This window comes from Prunus avium, chromosome 1, assembly GCF_965620075.1.
Source record: "Prunus avium chromosome 1, drPruAviu1.hap1.1, whole genome shotgun sequence".
Lineage (NCBI taxonomy): Eukaryota > Viridiplantae > Streptophyta > Magnoliopsida > Rosales > Rosaceae > Prunus > Prunus avium.
In genome coordinates this window covers 44675131-44693892 of record NC_142284.1, presented here as the reverse complement: position 1 = coordinate 44693892, position 18762 = coordinate 44675131, and the positions used below count along the sequence as shown (strand labels likewise).

The window sequence follows — 18762 nt, the reverse complement described above, 5'->3', positions numbered from 1 at the left end:
AACTTCAGATGAAAATTTTCCAATGGGGTTCCACCGTACGTTCGTCGATTATTTAAATATGATATTTGCGGTCCTCCCACAAATTGATTTCAATCAGACCAAATTTGAATGGAAGATTTTTCAAATGGCAAGCTGAGGTGAGGTGAGCCTGCAAAATCTTTTTCTGAAACTTGTCTTACAACGGAAGAGTATCAAATAAAATCCAATGTAACGTAATTCCATACTTGCAGTTTATGCTTATATATGGCCCGCTCAATTGAGGAGGTATCGAGCACCTCTCTCTCTCTGTGTGTTGTTTAGAGTATTTTTTTAAGTTGATAAAAACGATATTTTACTTTAATCTAATTTAAAGGGAGGCGGATTCGAACTCAAGTATAAAGTGGGGAGCACGTCTGCTTTAATGAATTTGGATAATCCATATAAGCAGTTGTTTAAAGCCTTTTGTGGTTGTCATATGATACATATTATAAACACAGATAAGCAATCAAAGCTTACCCCAAGTAATGAGGAAGGCTGAGCAGTCAAATAATTGTGCATGTGACTTGTGATGAGTGGTTATGATATGATTCAGCTTTCGTTAACAAAGAATTTTAATGTTGGGTTGAATCAAGGGCAACATGTGATTCATCATAACCATTTGCCCAATCTAAGGCTATAAACAATCCACCGAAAGGAAGGCGTATAGAATTTGGCGCCTGCCTTCTTTATTGTCAATCAATAATACGAATTCGAATACGATGAACCCTTTTTTCCCACTATACCGGGAAGTACAACAAACAAATCCTAAAACCCAAAACCAACTTACAAATTTACCTATCTAAAGATCGAGGCTAAGTAAAGGACCCATTAGTGTAGAGGTTTAGAGCAAATACTTCATTTAAGAAAAGGTCAAGAATTCAACTATTAGTATTTATGTAGTGTGTTTGAGTTTAATATATTTTCTCATCTCTTAATATGAACGGTCCTTAAAAAAAAGGACTGAAGCTAATGGATCCAATTGAACCCGGCCTAGTTAAATTGTGTCAACAACTTTCAATGGGTCTAGACTTACAAATATGGGCCTCTCTATGGGTTTCATAAGAAAAGGCCACCTAAATTAACACATTAGAAAAGACCAAAATTCAATGGGTCTCAAAATATAGAGAAAGCGGAGCAATTATTTGAACTACAGTCCAAGACCAAGCCATTCAAACAAAATTCACATAAAAAGTGCGAAACTCTTGTAAGCCCACAATAAAAAATAAATTGGTATTTGTTTGAACAGAACAGTCATTTCACTTGTCAATAGGCATCGTTTGACCACAACTACGTACAGAGATTGCAGAGCGATGATATAGCGCCAAAGGAGATCTTTTCAATAAGTATTTAAGTTAAGGATTGACTATATACTTTTAATATCGACTGTTGGATTGCATATAAAAGATTACCAACATATTTAAGAGTGCTGCTATTTCCACCCCCATATCCTATTTTTCCACTCACCTTATTTTCTCACCCACCATGTAAATTTGAAAGAACACAAACTTATCTTTACACCCACCATTATTCCTAAAATATCCTTTAATTATTAATTCTAGTAAATTCTCTTTCCTAATCATTAGTAATTTTATTTTTAAAAAAACATTAATTGTATTTTTATATTTTCCTTTACAATTAAAAAATTCTTCAATTAGCCCATCCCCACTTAAGTCTCTCCCTTCCCCCGCAACCCAAGCCTCTCTTTCTTAAAAAATATAAACCCTCAAAACCCAAATAGAACCCATTGTATTTTGATTCCCATGATCATGAATGGTTACTTTTCTTCTATCTCTCTGATATTCAAAATAAACTATTTATTTTATTTTATTTTCAATTATTTCTCTCAATCAGGAATTCCTTTATCTTTTGAGTTCTGACGCTAGATATGGTTGAAGGTTCTATTGTTTTTGAAGGAAGTATATTAGGTTTGATTTGAAAACAAATTAGCCAAGTAGAAAAAACTAAAGATTCTAAATTATAGTATGGAAGGAAAAGAAAAGGGATTAGATTTCAATATGGCATGAAACTAGACAATAAAAATGGATATTTGAGTTTCAGAGTTTGGGTGGGTTTTGTTCATCCTTTATGAAGAAAGAAGCGGGACATTAGGTTCCCTTTGTTTTATTTTCCTCAAGTAAAAGTGGTGATGTGTCCTTTTTTTTAACCCTTAGATTGAATTTTAATGATGTGTCAAGCTTATATTAATAAATAGAGAGAGTTTTAAATTTGTCCTTAAAAGTCATTTTGCAGAGGGATAAATTTGTTTTTAAAAATTTCAAGATAAGTGGGTGGGAAAATAGGACAGGTGGGTGGAAATAGCAGCACTCACATTTAATAAATGTAATTCAACGATAAAGATTAAAAGTATGTAATTAATCTTTAATATAAAATATTTATTAAAGAATCTCTCATAGGATCAATAATTAAAATATTTTGTTTGTATGTATTTCAGCTCAAAACAAAAGCTGCCGTTCAAACAATAACGGAGTAACAGAGTAACAGACAGCGACAGCCAAACCGTATAACCAAATACCGAAATTGTGGCCCGCGAGTTTCGAGATCAAACTGTACACCCACAAAATGAGCTCAAACCAAGACCATGAGTATAAAATTAAATTATAAAACCACCCAATTAGTAATTACTTTGGACTATAAAATTAACTACTACTTACTTTGGACTAGAAAAGTAAAAGTGATGATAGTGAGTGGGGCAGTGACCTGACCCAAAAGCTATTTCTCATATTAATTAAGGAAAGCATAATTAAATCAATTACAAGTTGATTCATTAAATCACTTACAAGTTGATTCATTATCAACCCAACCCAACTAAGAGAAAGGTAAGACGATATAAGCAATGACAAGATTTTAACAGGTCCACGATTCATTATTTCGACATTTCCTCAATCAAAGGCCTTGGGTTTAGGATGGTATTACATATAGCTTTCAATTGTTCACAAGTCAACGAAAGTCCTTATGAAACCTAAACTCCATTTTTAAAAATAAAATATTTTTGTTCACTATTTAACACAAGGTAGGTGTACCCTCATTATATTTCTCAGCACTTAACACGTGTTTATAAGTTTTTATTTGTGGAACCATAATTATGCTTGTACGTGTTGAGAATGATGGTTATGGTACACTTTGAGTTAAAGTGATGAATAAAGATGCTCTCGTTTAGAAATGCTAGCAACAAATTAAAAATTGAAAAATAAATTGTTACCAAACAAATTATGTAGATTATTATATATTCATTAAACTCTAGGCCTTATGGAATCACGTACGCACATATAGCATCTAGGTCTAGCTAATGACATAGCTCTAATTCAATTGCTCTTTAATTTCGGTGACATCTCCCCTTGTTTAACGCAACAGAATTAGGTCAAATAATCTTGACTTAATCTGACAATGATGCATGGCCCCATGGGGTTGGCCCATATAGCTGAAACCATGGTTTATCTCTTGTCAAAAAATTAACTAATCAAAGTTTAAAAACACAACCTCGGTCTCTGTGATCCTCCTCAATCATGATTCATGACCCATGTTTCCCTTTTGCAAATCTTCAACTTTAAACCAAGAAGAAAAATCTGCGGCGGCCCCGCAGACAAACCCACAACAAACTCATTACAAGCTTTTACATGACGATGAGGTTTGATGATGTTCTCCCTCATCCTCCTGTCCTGTCCTGTCCACCACCACATTCTATATCATCGATACAGTGAACTCATACGCTATTATTTCTATTCTTTTCCTTTGAGTCAATTACGCCGGTGAGCCCGTGAATCAATTATTTATTTATATATGTATCTTCTCCCAAAAGCTTCAACAGTTCATTCATATTAATTTTGGGATCACAAGAGCTTAATTGTGATTAATTACCAAACATAACATCAAACTTAAAAACTCAAGAGGCAGTGGACATCCCTAGCTATCTTATAATACCACTATCAAAAAAGACATGTATAAGCTGACCTTCAACTTGTTATGTGTTAGCATCGCACTTTCCACAAATCAATTTACCTAAAACTAACAATTCATACGTAGCTTTGCTTTCCTTGGTGGATGGTGCACGTAGGTACAGGCACATTAGTTCATTCAAATAACTCAAATTCCCATGCTATCAATTTGTATTGTAAACTCTCGTATAAACATATGAAGATATCTTATTTAGTCGATTATTTTGACTCATTAATTGATACATTTAACTTTAAAAATTATGTTACTTCACTTAATGATTTAATAAGTGTGGTATTTTCTTGTGTTTACACTGAATACGCGACTGTTTTGTAGAAACACCCTGATACTTGTAGAGTGATGTAATGATTCTATGGTTGCGTAGTGAAACTAACAATAGTGTATTTGGACTTTGAACCCCACACACTCTACGCTGTTACACACTTATGAAGTTGCACGCTTGACAATAGTTTTAGTGGGGCGACTACAAAAGCAAAAGTCTCACTCTCCTAACTAACACACCCAACCGCCGCAGGAATAAAATGGCAAGAGCACCAGCCGTCCAATTTAATCACTATTATCGTGATCATTATGTACCCGAGTCGCACTGAATCATTTGGGATTAGGAGTTGGATGTTTCCATTGCATCGTAGCCGTTGATGATGTTGTCTGGGCAAAGGCTGACCGTTAAAATTCTCGGTGCTCGCACCACCCCCCACCAGCCGCAATTCAAAAGCCAACGCGAGATGGGCGTCCCCTGCTTGCTTGCTTTATGTATCATTTCACGCTAAGAGAAATATATAAGTAATTAGACGATTTATATTTTATAAATACTGTTAATGAGTGAGTACGTACCTATTGCTCTCATGATATTTAATTCCAAACAGTATTTTCCCTCCTCCCAGATAAAACAAAAAAAGGATTATTTGACTTCATATATACGACAACTGAATCATATATTTTTCTATTAAAGAGTATTGCTTAAGAATGAAATCATGGAAGAAAAACATAGGGATTGTGTATTTTCGTTAAGGAGAGAGAAAATAGGAGATGATGAATTGTAATTAATACTCTTCTTTTTTTTAAATTACAAAATGACGAATACTATCATCATCTTATTCTCTTTTTTTTTTTCAAGAAATATTCTCTAAATACTATGAACATGTTTACTTATATCACGAATGAGTATTGAGAGATTATTCAAATCCTTGACTTTCCATATTAGCACCATAGCACTTAATGAATAAAAAAATAATGTGAAATGTATGTTAAAATCCGTGATCAAATATCTTGAAATTGCAAATTCTTGATTCTCCTATTTATGTTTCCTGATTCATGACTTCTCTGATTTTGGGTAAGTAAATATTGTCTATTTTCTCAAATTTTAGTAGACATCCATACCAAAAAAAAGAAAGGAAATAATCCATGACTTTCCTTGTTTGAGGTAAGTAATCTCAAGATTTTAATAGGAATCCATTGAAAAGAAGGAAGGAGATCAATGGCAATCGTTAATTGGTCAAGGGAGAGTGGGCTATCGTAACCGTACATAAATAAGTCCCTCTAGCGCTAGGAATATTGTACCACTACTTAAAGAGGCCCCCCACGACTCACATGTACACACACCCCAACAAAGGCACAAAGGCAGAAGCAAGCAGAGAGCTCTGTTTCAATAGTTCCCCCAAAACCATGAACACCACCAAAAGCATGACCCGCTTCCTCCTCTTCCAACTCTCGCTCATCATCTTCCTCTTCTTTTTCACCCTCCATCCAATCCCAACCCTCGGATCCCCAACCAAAGAAGCTGATTTCATCCGTACAAGTTGCGGCACCACGCTCTACCCGCAAGTCTGCTACACTTCTCTCTCCCGCTACGCCAGCGCCATCCAGAACAACCCGGCTCAGCTCGCCAAGGTAGCCATCGGCGTCAGCCTCGCTAAGGCAAGGCGGATGGCCGCTTACGTCTCCGACATCTCCCGCCAAGCCGACTACGGCGCCGACCCTCGAGCAGCGGCAGCCCTCCACGACTGCTTCTCCAACTTCGACGAAGCTGTGGACCAGATTCACGATTCGCTCACCCAGATGCGCCAGCTGAGCGGCCCCGCCGGCTCCGGCGGCGGGTCGTTCCTGTTCCAGATGAGCAACGTGCAGACGTGGATGAGCGCCGCGCTGACGGACGAGGAGACCTGCACGGACGGCTTCGAAGACGTGGCGGAAGGGCCCCTGAAGACCGACGTCACCAAGCGAGTGGAGAATGTGAAGAAGGTGACCAGCAATGCGCTTGCGCTCGTGAACAGTTTTGCTCAGAAGGGACCCGGCGCGCCGACGCCCCGATGAGTGGTTTGAGTAGTTTTTGACCGTTGGAATTAATGTTAATTAGTTAATTAGAGCTAGTAGAGGTTTAATTACGTAGTACTCTGTACGTATTTTCTTGCTTAATTGTGTGAGTCAGTCAGAGTGACTTTGTGTAGCAACACCATAAACAATTGTGTTGTTTTTCGTTCGTATATTTGGTCTCTCCTCTTTCCATTCTCTCCGTCTTCCACCCCTCTGTTTTTCCTGCATATTATTTTGCATTTAATTGAGTTAATAGTTTTGTAATATTTTTGGCCTTTCATATATTCTCTTGTTGTTGTGGTTGTGGTTTTTAAATGCAAGTTCAAAAAAATTGAAGAAAAACTGAGTTGAATTTGACAATCTTTTTCAAATAATCGAATACCGTTGAAATAACCGTTAGGTCGTTTACCACTTAAAACTAACATCAACAATACAAATTAATCTTTTTAACATTGTCATCGATCAGAATTTTTCTTTATGTCTGGTTCAAAGCCACCAGAGAAATAGAGTAAGGAGCAAAAACAAAAACTAGAAAAGCTTTCTCAATTAAATATATTTTGTACGGTAAAGCTATGCCTATACGGTACCAGCATGAATTTCTGTCATTTAGTTCTGGGTTTTGTATTTTGCGGAACCAACATTAATTTCATTATCTTTGTTAACACGATCTGAAGAATAATAAACAAGGAGAGGCCACACTAATCCCCCACTTAACAGGTGTTGATTGTTGTTAACAACAAACAAAACACATCAATTTTCATATTACATTAACATAATATATTCTCAGTACCATAACACTAATTATTGATAAGAAAGTGCGGGAACATTGTATTTGATTAAGTTAATAACATAACACTAATTAACTAAATCTAGGCATATCAGTTCATGTTGTTGGCTGGTTTGACTATAGTAGCCATTAGCCAATGGCCTGTCGCCCTGTCAAAGAAAGAGAAATGAATAGATTCTTCTTCTTTACTTGAATACACACACACGTGATTCTTTGTCTCAACTTAAAACAAAGATATATAGATTCATCCTGTTACATATGCTCGATTAGGTTACCAAAGAAAGGAAAAAGAACAACTGATTAGAGCACATTATTTTGGCTTAAGTAAAATATAATTTTCCTCTGGTGGACTGTATACATATACATATTTTCTTAACGTCATATAAGATTAGGGTTCTTACTCCACCCTAGGGCCGGCATGTCTCGGTTTGCATGGAGTGGCTTGAATTGGAAGTGCATGCGGACAAACAAATCTTAAGACATGATTGCAACTTATGGTTATTTAACGAGGATGAGAGCATGAGGTCTGGATGTCTCAACCATATGATTGCATATATGTATACGTAACACATAACAAAACCGATAAGCCCCTGAAGCCTGAAAATGAAGGCCATAATCATATATATATATTCAATATTAATTGGTGTGAAAAGGGGTTGGGAGAGCGATGGGAAGCATAATGTGGAGACCGATTGTTTGGCAGGTTGTAAAAAGGATTTGGGATTTTGCTGAGAGACATCACGAAATAGAACATCACGTGAAACGAAAAAAACAAACAAGGGTTTGTGTGAAATAGTTCCATAGCTAAAAGACACAGAAATATCACTATCCTTGTCCCAAAGGGACGAATTGCTTAAAGTTCACGAGAACTCCTTATCATTTTAATTTTGTGTTGCACCAAATCAAATCTGCTATTTCAATTCAATGGGTCTCCTCTTCTGCTATAATTACAGTTACTGCATGGACTTACTGCCTGAAAAGTCGACGGCCTCACTACAAAACTATGGATTGTTTCCAAGGTTTTTTCTTACGCACTTTCCAATTCAACTATAATTAAGCTGATGCAGCCCTTATTACGGTCAGGCATTTTCACAAACACCGGGGGTGTAATTAGTGCCCAAATTTTTGAACTGTATTCTTAAAACAAAGGTTAAGCAGTTGACCAATTACATCAATGCAGCTACGTATATGGAGATTTAAATTCAAACAAAGCCGAGATCAAACATGCCCAATCTTCTTCCAATGCCAAATACTCAAAACAACAGCAGACAATCCCAGGAAATTAATAAGGGCCTGTTTGGTATTTGATTTGAGTCAAATTTTATAAATTCAAAAACAGATTTTAAATTTAAAGGCCGAAAAACTTGTTTGGTAGGCCCCATTTTTAAAAACCCAATCCCAAAACAAACTTAAAAGGACCCCTATTATTAAAAACAAAACAAATGCGTTTTTTTTTTTTTTTTTTTTTCGCGTTTTCACTCTGCTGATTCGCTCTGCGCTACTGGTTTCCGCTCAAGCTTGCTCCCTCTCTCTCCATCTCTCTCTTCGTCCTTCTCTCTCCCCGTCCCTCTCTCTCATCAGTTCAAACCCTAGAAATTGGGGATTTCCAAATCAAAGGTCAGTTTGCTTTTTTCTATTCATTTTGTCTTTTGGTTTCTCGATTTCTTTTGGATAGCTGGGTTTTGTTTGTTGGTAATGTGAGTTTCTGTTTAAATTTGATAATGGGTTTCTTTTGTCTGGTACATAGAACCACCTTGCTTATGGATACCAAGGGCTTTCAAGGTTGAGAGGTCCAAAATGGGATAGAAGGTGTGGTGGTTTGAGCTGATTTGAACTAGCTTTGCAGGTTCAAATTCGCTCCATAAACTGCAAGTTTTGTTCAATTTATAAATAATTGGTGCAAGGAGCCTGACTAAAATGCCCCTGAAGAATCTATATAGCTAGATCTATCTCTAGAGAGAGAAAGAGAGAGAGAGAGAGAGAGAGAGAGAGAGCAGTACTTTCTTTGTTCTGGAGAGAGAAATATGTGAGGTGAGGGAAATATTGCAAAAATGTACTTTGTCATGGAAATTAATTACCGTTTGGAAGATTAGGGTATGGTGCTTTCCACGTATGTTTGCACTAGCTGTGTAAGAAATAGAAAGGAAATAAAAATCCCAAAAAAAAAAAGGAGCAATTTTCATGCATGTTTAATCATTTTCTAAAATACAATAGCGTCCTCTAGCATGAGTTTTCCTCATACGACTCATAAGCATGCTACATGCTTAATCATGTCTTCCTGGTGGCACTACTTGCTTGATGAAGCCTTGAAGGATTGTGCTTTGCTGGAATGACCATCATATTTTCTTTGCTGTATTTGAATTCTTTTCTTCTTTCTGTTTTGTTGTTTATTCAATTTCTCTATTAGTCAGTATACCTAGTCCTGCTGTTTGAGCTGTGCCATTATAATTTTTGTTGTAAATTTCATAGTTGGTTATTCAATTTGAAGTTGTAAAACTCTAGATGTGAATTCACAGTTGATGGAATAACTTTGCAATGAAAGCGTAAAGGCGCATTTCATTTCAAATTAGTAGTCTTACGACTGTAAATAGCCGCCACATGTATATGATTTAAGTTTTTTTAGCAATAGGTGGCTCTAAGCTTTGGTTCTCAGTACAGTACTTAAGTTGAGACCTGGTTTCATTCATTGTAGTTATATTTGTCTTTGTTATAGAGGATGGACTCAAATGAAGTTGACAATAGTCATTCAAGTTCTAAAAGTGATTCATCATCTCATTCAAGTTCTGAAATACGTATTCTTGTTGCTTGTTGTACCGTGCATGACTTTATTAGAATGCAATCAAGAAATGACATCATATTTCATCAATATCAAGCCAATGATCTTCAAGTGGTAGAAGAAGAAAGCTCGGAAGTGAATCAAGAACACATCCATTTGCATGAGGACAATGCTAATGAAATGAGTGATGCTAGAGATTACATTGCTGGAGCAATGTGGATGGATTATATTCAGAATCATTAGTCTTATAATTTATTTAGTCTAGAATGTTTTAATTTAATATGTATTATTTAAGACTTGAAAGACCAATTGAGCTTATCTATCATATATGTATGGTATTAAAATATGGATGTAAAAATAGTATGTTTAATATAGTTTTGATCATGTTTATCAAAATATCTTAATTATAAAAAATGAAGAAAAAAAATTGTTTTTTAGAATTCAACCAAACAAGTTTTTAAATTTTAAAGATTCAAAAACAGTTTTCAAGTTGCATACAAAACAACTTTTTGAATCTTAAAAAATGGATTTGAGAACTCCTTGTTTTAAAGAAAAATAACAAATTATGAGTTCCCTACTTGGATAGGATACCAAACATGCCCTAATTACCCTCTCAGGGTCATCATCAACCACAAACAACCAAAAAACAAAATAGTGACTAAAATTTACAAACAAATTATAAAGTGCAATGATTAAAGAACTTCACCAAACACATGGATATTGTTTTGAGATATTTAGTCATTGTTAAGGCCCAAAAAAGTCACGAGAAGCCCAAAGACATTTAAAGCCCAATATAACATATAATGTTGGTCATGCGTTAATCCAAACTATATTTTGGGAATTAATTCATTAAGTAAATAACAGTGTCCATGCCATGTGAAGCCAATAATACATTTTTCATATGTTAATCACCTATCAAGCTCACATGAACCCAAGTAATGTAGTTTACGGGGCTTGCACGAGGGATTGTGGTGTGGAAGGTTACGGAGGTCCACAAGGCCTACGGAAGCTCTTGGATAATGGAGACTTTGGACTATCTACTTGGGAGCACCAAAGTCCAAGCCCATTACTTAGAATTCTCCAATGTGGGTGAGCAAATGAGATATTTTTCAAGCACTTCCTTTTACCCATAGGAAATAATCAGTTTATGGTACCTAGCTTCACATGCTAGAAAATAACAAGCCCCAATGCTCCATTTTAACCATTGGAAATAGGCTGGTTCCAATACCTCCCTTTACCTATCAGAAATAAAGGAAAACCCTCACCCCTTGTAAATTGGGAGGCATTTGCTAGGCAAAATCAACCTCTCTTGGTTGCTACAAGCTTCACAGCAACCATGAGAATTCAACTTCCTTCCTCCCTTTGGCTGCTGCAAGCATTCCTGTGGTCATCCTAGCCATCAACCTCCATCCTTTGGCTGCTGCAAGCATCCCAGCAGCTAGCAGCCATCAACCAACATCTCTTGGTTGCTCAAGCATCCCAGCAACCATCAAATCACTTTCCTTCCTCCCTTCGGCTGCTGCAAACATTCCAGCAGCCATCCCAACCATTCATCAACCATCATAACCATGTTTCCTACTTTCTCACTCTTGAAATCCTCCATCTTTCCTATAAAGCCTCATCAAGCATAACTCCAAGTTTTTCCTTCCTTCTCATACCCTTCCAAGCCTTCAAGCCTCAAGCTTTTCCTTCCATCCTCCCACCTCTAGAACTCATAAATATCCCTAGAATCATAGTCACAAACACCATAGCCTTCAAAGTCTTAAGCTTTTCTTTCCTCAGTCATGCTCTTTGAAAACCCATTTATTTGACTGCTATAAGCATCCCAACAACCATCACAGCCAAACAATCAAACCACCAAAGTCATAGCTTCAAACAATAAGTTCTCAACACCCAAACTCGAGCATATCAAACATCAAGCCAAGCACAAGCACTCTCATTTGCTAAACTTATGGGTCTTTAACTCCTACACTCCAAGCTCTCATGCCAAGCTCATATAATCTCAGATCAACATTAGTGAGTCATCTTCAACTTTTCGTCAAGCTGCCAGAAACATCAGCACAAAACACACAACCTCTGGAAGAAGAACATAGTAATCTCCTAAGACTTGCTTCTCCCTCAGGATGCTTTGGGCCTAGTCCTCGCTAACACATAAAAAGGAGCAACGAAGGCTTGATCCACCACTCTATGGCGGTCCGAGAATCAACAAGCCCGAACGAGCCTTCTGATGGAAAAAGACCATAACAGTCATATATCCATTCTTAGCACTAATCATATAGATAAACCCTACACAATTTAATTTCTATAAACAAACCCAAAAAAACTCCAAAAAATGATCGCTGCCCCTATTCAATTTAATTTTGATTATTAAATTACTTTGATGCCCTATTGAGTGTTTTGGGTCTTTTATGAGGCCTTAGGGTTGGGTTTGTTTTAAGAAATCGATGGCAGTTTTGTAATTTATAAGAAGTTAAAAGCCTCTTTGTTATGTTGTAAATGGACTTTAGGTGTGTTTCTAAGGTCCATTTCATATAGGTTTTGTTTTTTATAATTTAGGCCCTTATATTGGGTATAATAGTGAATCTCCCATAATAGTTTTGTTTTGCGTCATGGCCAAGACAATCCATCAACAAAGAAAGAAGAAGATGATAGAAACAAGAGGCTTAAGCTTGCAAGGGTTTTTCTTGATCATTTTGAAATTTTTGAAGCTGCTTAATCCAAAGAAACCTATTTATATGGAGATGGTGTGGTAGAAAAATTTCAAAGTCATTAAAAACAAGAGATATTTAGTCATATGCCCATTCTTAGCACTAATAATATAGATAAACCCTACACCATTTAATTTCTATAAACACACCCCAAAAATGACAGCTGGCTCTATTGAATTTAATTTTGATTATTAAATAACTTTGACATCCTATTGAGTGTTTTGGCCTTTTTATGAGGTTTTGGGGTTGGGTTTGTTTTAAGAAATCAATGGTAATTTTGTAATTTAAAAGAAGTTAAAAGCCTTTTTGTTATGTTGTAATTGAGCTTTGGGTGTATTTCTAAAGTCCATTTTATATAGGTTTTTTTTTTTAATAAATAATTTGGGCTCCTATATTGGGTATAATAGTGAATCTCCCTAAAAACAATTCATTCAATATGGTTGTGCTGCCGTGCATATTTTGGATACAAAAAGAACAAACCCTACTGATTTTGGCTCGGTTCTAATTAATAAATCAACGTTCGACAGTTTACCACTGAAACTTTTGGGAGAGAACCACCGAAAGTCAATGGAGGTATTTGGTGGGGCGATGCCGAACGCCAAGAAGAAATGTGTTGTCTGATAGTGCATTAGGGTGTACCAAAGGTATTTTTGGTAGTTAAATATTATGTACGTAGTTAATTTTATATTTTAATTTAAATAATAAGATATACTTAATTAATTTTAAGGTTGGTTTAACAACCCAAAAAAAAAAAAAGAGTACTACCATTTATCACCTCCCTCTTTTCTTTCTCTCCTCAAATCTCGTTTAAACAAAATTCAAATCCCTGTTTTTTATTCCGAAATTTCCTTATTTTTGTTTTTGTTTTTATCTATCGTTGGGAGGTTCCATAATTTCCTTCTTAAGCAATACTCTTTTGTAGAAAAAAATCATTCAGTTGTCGTTTATATGAATTCAAATAATCCTTCTTTTGTTTGATCAGAATCAGATAGGAGGGAAAACTTTTTGGAAAGAAACATCATTAGAGCAGAAGGTACTCGGTAATGAGCAATATGTAAAAAAATAGTAATTTTTTGCTTTGTTTTTGCTGCAAGTGATGTTAGGATAGGGGAAATTGAACATATAATTTCGAATATAGAGGGAAGTGTTTTTAACCACTTGAACTACAAATCTATTGCATATTAATCTAAATTTTTTGTTTGCAAACCCATAAATAAACTTTTGCAACCCAAAAATTCTTGATTCGTAATTTTAATAGAAGTGAAGTTTGGCAGACATGAGATTAGTCAAGTTGGCTAGAGGGGATATGTTTCCCACTCTGCATCCGAGTTCAAATCTCTATACCCGTACTTTATATTAAATTAAAGTATAATATCATTTATATAAATAAAGGCAAAGTGACTTTGACAGCCAATATATAGTAATCTAAAAAAATCCAAGGATTGCAGAAAGAGGATGTTGAAATCCTACATTTTTCCTGAATATCATGGGTTATATGATCAATCTAATGATTTCGAAATCTGACAACATTTCCTTCTAAAATTGCACACGGAATAGGAATTGCAGTTGAAGAAAATGGTATGTAATTGATTTGTTATTCATTCAAGGGGCTAAGCCACAGACTTATAGTTACAGAAGTATCCTAATGTGGTTCCTACGATCAAGCTAAATCATTTACAAATAAGGAAAGAAGTTATATACAATATTGACAGAATCAACATTCCATTCTAAGCTTGATCTCCTTCAACACTCCCCCTCAAGTTGGAGTGTATGTTTATGACACCCAACTTGCTAAGTAGCACTTCAAACTGTGTCGAGCTTAATGGCTTAGTGAACAGATCGGCCGGCTGACTTGCACTACGAATATGAGCTGTCCGAATCATCCCTTCTTGAATTTTCTCTCGAACCAGATGGCAATCTATCTCTATGTGTTTGGTTCTCTCATGAAACACCGGATTCGATGCTATGTGTATGGCCGCTTGATTGTCACAAAATAGGGTTACTGGCTGCGTGTGATCAACTCCTAAATCCTTCAAAATGTTCTTCAACCATGTGACTTCGCAGCAAGTAGTAGCCATGGAACGGTACTCGGCCTCCGCACTTGAACGCGATACGGTTGTTTGTTTCTTAGTCCTCCAAGAGACCGGTGCTTGCCCAAGCAAAATGCAGTATCCCGTGATTGATCTCCTTGTGTCTTTACAACGTGCCCAATCAGCATCACAGAATGCCCGCAATTGGAGTGACCCTGTAGATGGTAGCAGGATACCTTGACCCGGTGTTCGCTTAATGTATTTAAGCACTTTATGGGCTGCTTCCAAATGTGGTTGCCGTGGCTTATCCATGAACTGGCTTAGTACATGTACAACATAAGTCAAGTCCGGCCTAGTTATGGTCAAATATATCAACCTCCCAACCATTCTTCTATATGCTGAAGCATCATCTAATAACTTTCCATCAAATTGTGTGAGTGATAAATTCTGTTCCACAGGGAACCGAGAAGGTTTGACACCTAAAAATCCAGCATCATCCAAAATTTCCAAGGCATACTTACGTTGCGACAAACTGATTCCATGCCGTGATCTGGCAACTTCGATGCCGAGGAAATATTTCAACTGACCCAAATCCTTAAGCTTGAATTGGTTGGCCAAGAATAATTTCGTGTTCTCTATATCCTCCAAATTGTTCCCTGCCAGTATAACGTCCTCAACATATACAAGCAACACTAGGAAGTTACCTTGACGACTTCGGACGAACAGAGAATAGTCGGATCGTGACTGTCGGAATCCCGCGGCTTTGAGGGCAGTAGACAGCTTGATAAACCATTGCCTAGATGCTTGTTTTAAACCGTACAACGACTTGTGCAATTGACAGACCCGATTCTCCCCCTTTCGTCCGAAACCAGGAGGCAAGGACATGAACACCTCCTCATCAAGGTCGCCATTCAAAAACGCATTGTTCACATCCAATTGGTGGAGATGCCAGCCACGCAGAGAGGCCACACTAAGGAGAATACGGACGGTCACCAATTTGGCAACCGAGGCAAAAGTCTCCCGGTAATCAACGCCTTCCACTTGACTGTAGCCTTTTGCAACCAAGCGGGCTTTGTAGCGTTCCACCGTACCGTCAGCCTTCAATTTCACCTTATATACCCACTTACAGCCGATCGGTCGTTTATGAGGTGGCAACGGCACCAAGCTCCAAGTCCCATTAGCCTGTAGGGCATCAATCTCAGATTTCATGGCGGCACGCCATTGTGGAATTTGGACTGCCTGAGAGAAACTTGTAGGTTCTTTAAGAAGGGTAAGGTGGGCCAGATAAGTTTTGTGAGAGTGAGAAAGTTGAGCATATGACAAAAATCGAGAGAGTGGGTGAGCCGTACCTGAACGGGTGACCAAGTTCGTGGATGACGGTGGTGCGGTCCTTGAAGGGAGGCTAGTCTCGAGTTGAAAGTCCTGCAAGTAGGCCGGCGGCCGGGTGGAACGACCGCCGCGGCGCGGAGCGAGGTGGGGAGGTGTGGGCGACGGAGATGGGAAAGCTACAGGTGGCGGCGAAGGAGGAGGCAGATCGGGGAGAGCTGCGGCAGGGGAAGTTGTTGGTGAAAGGGAAGGAGCAACGACATGTGAGGGAGAGGGCAGATCAGTGAGGTCTGCATCAGGTGTGTTGAGTAAAGGGTGGGTAGGTGGGCTGGTGGGTGGATTTGGCCCATCAAGAGGGGAAGTTAGATGGGCTGTGGAGAGGGAGTCCATGTCAAAGTGTAAGAACGGGTCAAGGTGAGGGGAAGGAATGCTGGGTGAATTTTGATTAAGGGGTGACGCAGCGGATTGGTGAGAAAGTAGAAAAGGAAACACATTTTCAAAAAAACTCACATCACGAGAAACAAGCACCTTTTGTTTACTGAGATCAAAAACACGATATCCTTTCTGACCATAAGGATATCCCAGAAAGAGACACCGAGATGCTCTTGGATCAAATTTCGAACGATTCTGTGCATGGGTAGAAGGGAAACATAAGCAACCAAAAACACGCAAATGGGAATAACTGGGAGTTTTGTTAAACAGCTTTTCATATGGGGTTTTGCCATCGAGAAGAGGAGTAGGTGTGCGATTGATGAGGTATGCAGATGTGAGAATGGCATCCCCCCAAAAACGATTTGGAAGCCCAGCCTGAATAAGCAGGGCACGTGCCATATTTAACAAGTGTCTATGTTTTCGTTCAGCAACCCCATTTTGCTGGGGTGTGTTGATACAACTAGTTTGATGCATTATACCTTTATCTGCATAGAAGCTACCAATGTTGAATTCAGGGCCATTGTCACTACGGATGACCTTAATTTTGGAATCAAATTGAGTGGCAACCATATTGATGAAATTAACTAGAAGAGTCCTAGCATCAGACTTGTGTTTCATAAGATAAATCCATGTGCATCTAGTGTAATCATCAACAATGGTAAGAAAATATTTGGCACCCGAAAGCGAAGCAACTTTATAACCACCCCATATGTCAATATGAATTAAATCAAAACTAGAATGAGTAGAAATTGAACTTGAAGGAAAAGGAAGTTTCGTTTGTTTAGCCAAAGGGCAAATTGCACACTTGTCGGTATCACAAGAGGCATGTTTAAAATTTGAAAAAGAGAATAATGGAAGAACTCTGGTAGATGGGTGTCCAAGACGTTGGTGCCAAAGGGTTGTATTGGATATTTGTGCCTGATTGCATGTTCCTTTCTTGGGTCGATCGAGATAATAAAGGCCCTCCCGTTCAATTCCCGTCCCAATCATCATCCCCGAACGTAGGTCCTGTATGAGACAAAATTGGTTCAGAAAAACGGTAATACAAGATGAATTGGCTAACTTGCTAATTGAAATCAAATTCAATTTGAAAAACGGGACACACAAAACGTTCTCAAGAATCAAATTGGGGGACAAGGCAACTGTGCCAATGTGGGTCACTTGTGCCACGGACCCATTCGGCAATTCTACTGTGTGATTAGTGGCCGGCCTCGAGGTAGAGAACAGGTTGGGATCATAAATCATATGGTCCGTGCAGCCACTGTCTAAAATCCAAGTGCTTTGTTTGTCATTAGAGTTGAGGGAAAAGGCTTTACCTGAAAGTCCATCATGGGTTGTGGAATTACCAACATGATTAGCAGCGGAGGTCCTGTTTTGCAGCTCCTTCAATATCTGTTTGCACTCTTCAGCGGTAAATGGGAAGTTCATCTCCTTCCTCTCTGTCATACACGTTGCTGCTTGGTTCCCTTTGGAAATCATCGCACCAAACTCGGCCTCAACCGCTGCCTTCTTCTTGCGGCAATACTCGGCTGTGTGACCCTTCCATCCGCAAAATGTGCATTTGAGGTGTGCACGACAATTCTTGGCAGTGTGGTTTGTTTTGTTGCACTTGGTGCACTTCATCTCACCCTTTTCTCCGTCGGATTCACGGCTAGAATTCTTCACAGCAAACACGGCCGCATCCGGTTGTGCCTGAGCTTTATCCGCTGTCACTTCCGATTGCTTCTCATGCCTCAGAACGAGGGAGTACGCCTTGTTCACTGTGGGTAAGGGATCTTGCAGCAAAGTGTTGCTGCGAACACTTGCATATGAGTCGTTGAGACCCATGAGGAACTTCATGGTCTTCTGCGTGTCCAAATATGCAGCCACTTCCTTGACGGATCCACAAGTGCAGATCGGGAAGGTGCACAAAGCATCACGTTCATCCCATAGTCCCTTCAATTTTGTGAAGTAAGATCCCACGGACATACTTCCCTGCACACAAGCATGAATCTCGTTCTCGATATTGAACAATTGAACCACGTTCACATGTGAGAATCTCTCCTGCAATTCCAGCCACATCTGCCGAGCATTCTTGCAATTAATCACGCCGCTGGCGATGTCTTTTGACATCGACCCTAGCAGCCAAGTTTGGACCAGATTATTGCAACGATTCCACTGCTGCCATTCATTCGGATCCCTTCCATTCGGCTCCTCGATCGAACCATCTATGAGTCCGATTTTGTTCTTGACCGTTAAGGCCATAGTCATGGATTGTTTCCATGTGCTGTAATTATCTTCGACCAAGGGCTGCGGCACAAGAATAGCACCGGGTTGGTCGGAATGATGAAGGTATAGTTGGTGGTTGGGATGATCCCACTTGGTTCCCGAAGCCGTGCCCGATGGGTTGGTCTCTGCCAT

At 38.4% G+C, this 18762-nt stretch overlaps 2 protein-coding genes and 1 long non-coding RNA gene across 3 annotated transcripts; 2 read left to right on the top strand and 1 right to left on the bottom strand.

The window, feature by feature from the left end:
* Nucleotides 1-5557: 5557 nt before the first annotated feature.
* Nucleotides 5558-6500, top strand: LOC110762803 (21 kDa protein). Its single transcript, XM_021965490.2, has one exon. The coding sequence runs from the start codon at nt 5581-5583 to the stop codon at nt 6301-6303; it is 723 nt and encodes a 240-aa protein (XP_021821182.1). The 5' UTR covers nt 5558-5580; the 3' UTR covers nt 6304-6500.
* A 1739-nt stretch (nt 6501-8239) lies between these two features.
* LOC148297900 (uncharacterized) lies at nt 8240-10238 on the top strand. The gene is made up of 2 exons (XR_015832992.1): nt 8240-8707; nt 9923-10238. It is a non-coding gene; the product is annotated as an uncharacterized LOC148297900 (long non-coding RNA).
* Nucleotides 10239-17332: 7094 nt separating this feature from the next.
* On the bottom strand, nt 17333-18762 carry LOC148297899 (uncharacterized). The gene is made up of 2 exons (XM_088247237.1): nt 17679-18762; nt 17333-17370 (listed from the first exon to the last, which is right to left on the bottom strand). Exons 1-2 carry the CDS (start codon nt 18760-18762, stop codon nt 17333-17335), a joined length of 1122 nt encoding a protein of 373 aa, XP_088103363.1.

What these genes read in the sequence shown, in the direction of transcription:
- LOC148297899 (XM_088247237.1), bottom strand. Translation starts at nt 18,762, where the DNA reads ATGGCAGAGACCAACCCATCGGGCACGGCTTCGGGAACCAAGTGGGAT. An exon ending in AACCCATGATGGACTTTCAG is followed by an intron (nt 17,371 to 17,678) that starts GTAAAGCCTTTT and finishes TGTCTCATACAG; the next exon opens with GACCTACGTTCGGGGATGAT.
- LOC110762803 (XM_021965490.2), top strand. Translation starts at nt 5,581, where the DNA reads ATGTACACACACCCCAACAAAGGCACAAAGGCAGAAGCAAGCAGAGAG.